Here is a 2,435-nt window from a genome sequence, read left to right as displayed (position 1 = left end):
CAAAACAAAAAACCCGAAGTTAGCTCTTGTATTCCAGAAGTCCAGGCCTCGGGCGTGGCTTCATCCAGGTATTCCCTTGAGGGTCTCTCACCTGCAAGTGAGGACCCCTGATTCTTTTTTTTTTTTGATTTTCGAGACAGGGTTTTGGTTTTTGGTGCCTGTCCTGGAACTAGCTCTTGTAGACCAGGTTGGCCTCGAACTCACAAAGATTCTCCTGCCTCTGCCTCCCGAGTGCTGGGATTAAAGACGTGTGCCACCACCGCCCGGCGTGGACCCCTGATTCTTGTGGAAAGAGGTTATTTCTCTGTCATTTGGATAGATGCAGGAAGTCTTCAGAGTCTCCCGATCTGGCGCTGGGCAGGAGCCGGAGCAGGAAGTCTGGGGGAGGGGTGGGAAGAGGGGGTCCGTGAAGATGGAAGATGATCTGCCAGGAGTGGGCTGGTGAGGATGCCGTGGGTGTGGGGAAGGAGGAACGACAGCTCTCAGGCTGCGGGCAGTTGTGTGCAAGCCAAGTTCTGCATTGCAGGGTACAGCAGCTGAAGCTGGTGCTAGGCCTGCACCACCTCCATGACTTGCGAGATCCGGGCCTCACCTTCCACATCAAGGCAGCCATCAAGCATCCTGGCTACAACGACAACTATGAAAATGACCTGGCGCTGTTAAAGGTGCAGGATGGAGGGCCTGAGGACCTGCCATGGCCCGACTTCCCTCAGACACTCACTACCTCTCTTGTCCCCACAGCTGGATGGACGGTTGCAGCCCAGCAGGAATGTCCAGCCGCTGGCTCTGCCCAGAAAGAACCAAGCCAGGCCGGCAGAAGGTGCTCAGTGCAGCACCGCTGGCTGGGGAAGGACCCACCAAGGTGGGCCCCTAGCCCGCGCCCTGCAGGAGTTGAAGCTGCATGTCCTGGACACCCGCATGTGTAACAACAGCCGCTTCTGGAACGGTGCCCTCGAGGAGGGCATGCTGTGCTTGGCGGCGGCAGCCAGGAACCAGGCGCCCTGCAAGGTGAAGGGGACCTGCAGGCTTGGGCAGCAACTCAAGCTGGCTTCTGACACCTTCAGTGGGGCGAGGTGGGGGTAACACTCATCTCATTTCTCAGATGCAGAAACCAAGGCTCTGGGAGAGTAAACACACTGTCTAGGTTAGAAGTCAGGAGGAAGCCAGAGAATTGTGGTTTGAAATCCAGCCCACAGACTAGTCACCTAGGCCCAGAGCAAAGGCCCTGGGGTAGAAAGGAGAAGAGAGAAAAGGGGAAGGAAGATAGGAAGGCAAGGATGCACTGTGGCTTGTAAACCCAGGCATCCCAGGCCCCTGGTCCACTCCACAGGCACAAAAACTCATCCATATCAATCACCTTCAACAGGGCGACTCCGGAGGACCCCTGGTGTGTGGCAGAGGCCAGGTGGATGGGATCCTGTCTTTCTGCTCCAAAAGCTGCACAGACATCTTCAAGCCCCCTGTGGCCACTGCTGTAGCCCCCTACATCCCCTGGATCAGGAAGGTCATCCGTCGTTGGCCTGATGACCAGGACACGCTCGCTGACCAGGGTGGGGAGGGACTAGGTGTACCTCTGAAGACCAATAAATGATGATGTATCTGTTAAATCCAGCCCTGCCTGCCTCTGACCTCCATAAGCCTCCGTTTTCTGGTGGCTAACACCGGCCTGCCTGCTGGGTGCCAAGGCAAGAACAATGGCAACAGGTCTGCCAGCAGGGGGCGCCAGCTGCCCTCTGCAGCTCTCCCATGAGCTGGAGAGATGGGGAGGCTCCACACAGAATCCCCAACACAGCAGCTAAAGGGTCGTTCCAGTGGGTGTCAGCACATCCAGCATCAGTTCCAGAACATTCCACCCTAAAACAAAGCCCCATCTCCATGAGAGGTCTCTCCAATCCCCTCCTAGGCCCAGGGCATCGTCCCTCTCTGGGTTCTCCTGGACATCTCCTGTCTTGCGGTTTCACACTGTGTAGTCTTTGTGTCTTCAGGGTCCATCCAGACTGTGGCAGGTATGGGATCCTCCCTCTTCTGACCACCTGGTTTCCTATGACAGAAAGCGGATCAGCCAGAGAGAAATCATCACCACGGGTGTGTAAAATACGTTCACAACAAGGGTGCCTGGGAAATCTGTCACTCAGCCCTTACCTGTCCTCTCTGCAGTTGGGGGCTGAGGCAGGAGGATTGCCTCCATTTCAAAGTCAACCTGCGCCATATGACACCCTGTCTCAAAAGTGGGGGTAAGGGCCGGGCGGTGGTGGCGCACACCTTTAATCCCAGCACTCGGGAGGCAGAGGCAGGCGGATCTCTGTGAGTTCGAGACCAGCCTGGTCTACAGAGCTAGTTCCAGTACAGACTCCAAAGCCACAGAGAAACCCTGTCTCCAAAAAAAAAAAAAAAAAAAAAAAAAAAAAAAAAAAAAAAAAAAAAGTGGGGGTAAG

The 2,435-nt window shown here is 55.5% G+C and overlaps 1 protein-coding gene across 1 annotated transcript in view; it reads left to right on the top strand.

The window, feature by feature from the left end:
* The window catches only part of Gzmm (granzyme M), a 6,603-nt gene extending 4,435 nt beyond the window's left edge, over positions 1-2,168 (top strand). Inside the window, exons 3-7 of the mRNA XM_013350679.1 lie at positions 527-665; positions 742-1,008; positions 1,367-1,550; positions 1,986-2,006; positions 2,158-2,168. Coding sequence (XP_013206133.1) covers positions 527-665; positions 742-1,008; positions 1,367-1,550; positions 1,986-2,006; positions 2,158-2,168 — 622 coding nt within the window. The remainder of the gene's footprint in view (positions 1-526; positions 666-741; positions 1,009-1,366; positions 1,551-1,985; positions 2,007-2,157) is intronic.
* The last annotated feature ends 267 nt before the right edge of the window (positions 2,169-2,435 follow it).

This window comes from Microtus ochrogaster, linkage group LG1, assembly GCF_000317375.1.
Source record: "Microtus ochrogaster isolate Prairie Vole_2 linkage group LG1, MicOch1.0, whole genome shotgun sequence".
Lineage (NCBI taxonomy): Eukaryota > Metazoa > Chordata > Mammalia > Rodentia > Cricetidae > Microtus > Microtus ochrogaster.
The sequence above is the reverse complement of the archived record's forward strand: the minus strand, read 5'-3'. Positions and strand labels throughout refer to the sequence as shown.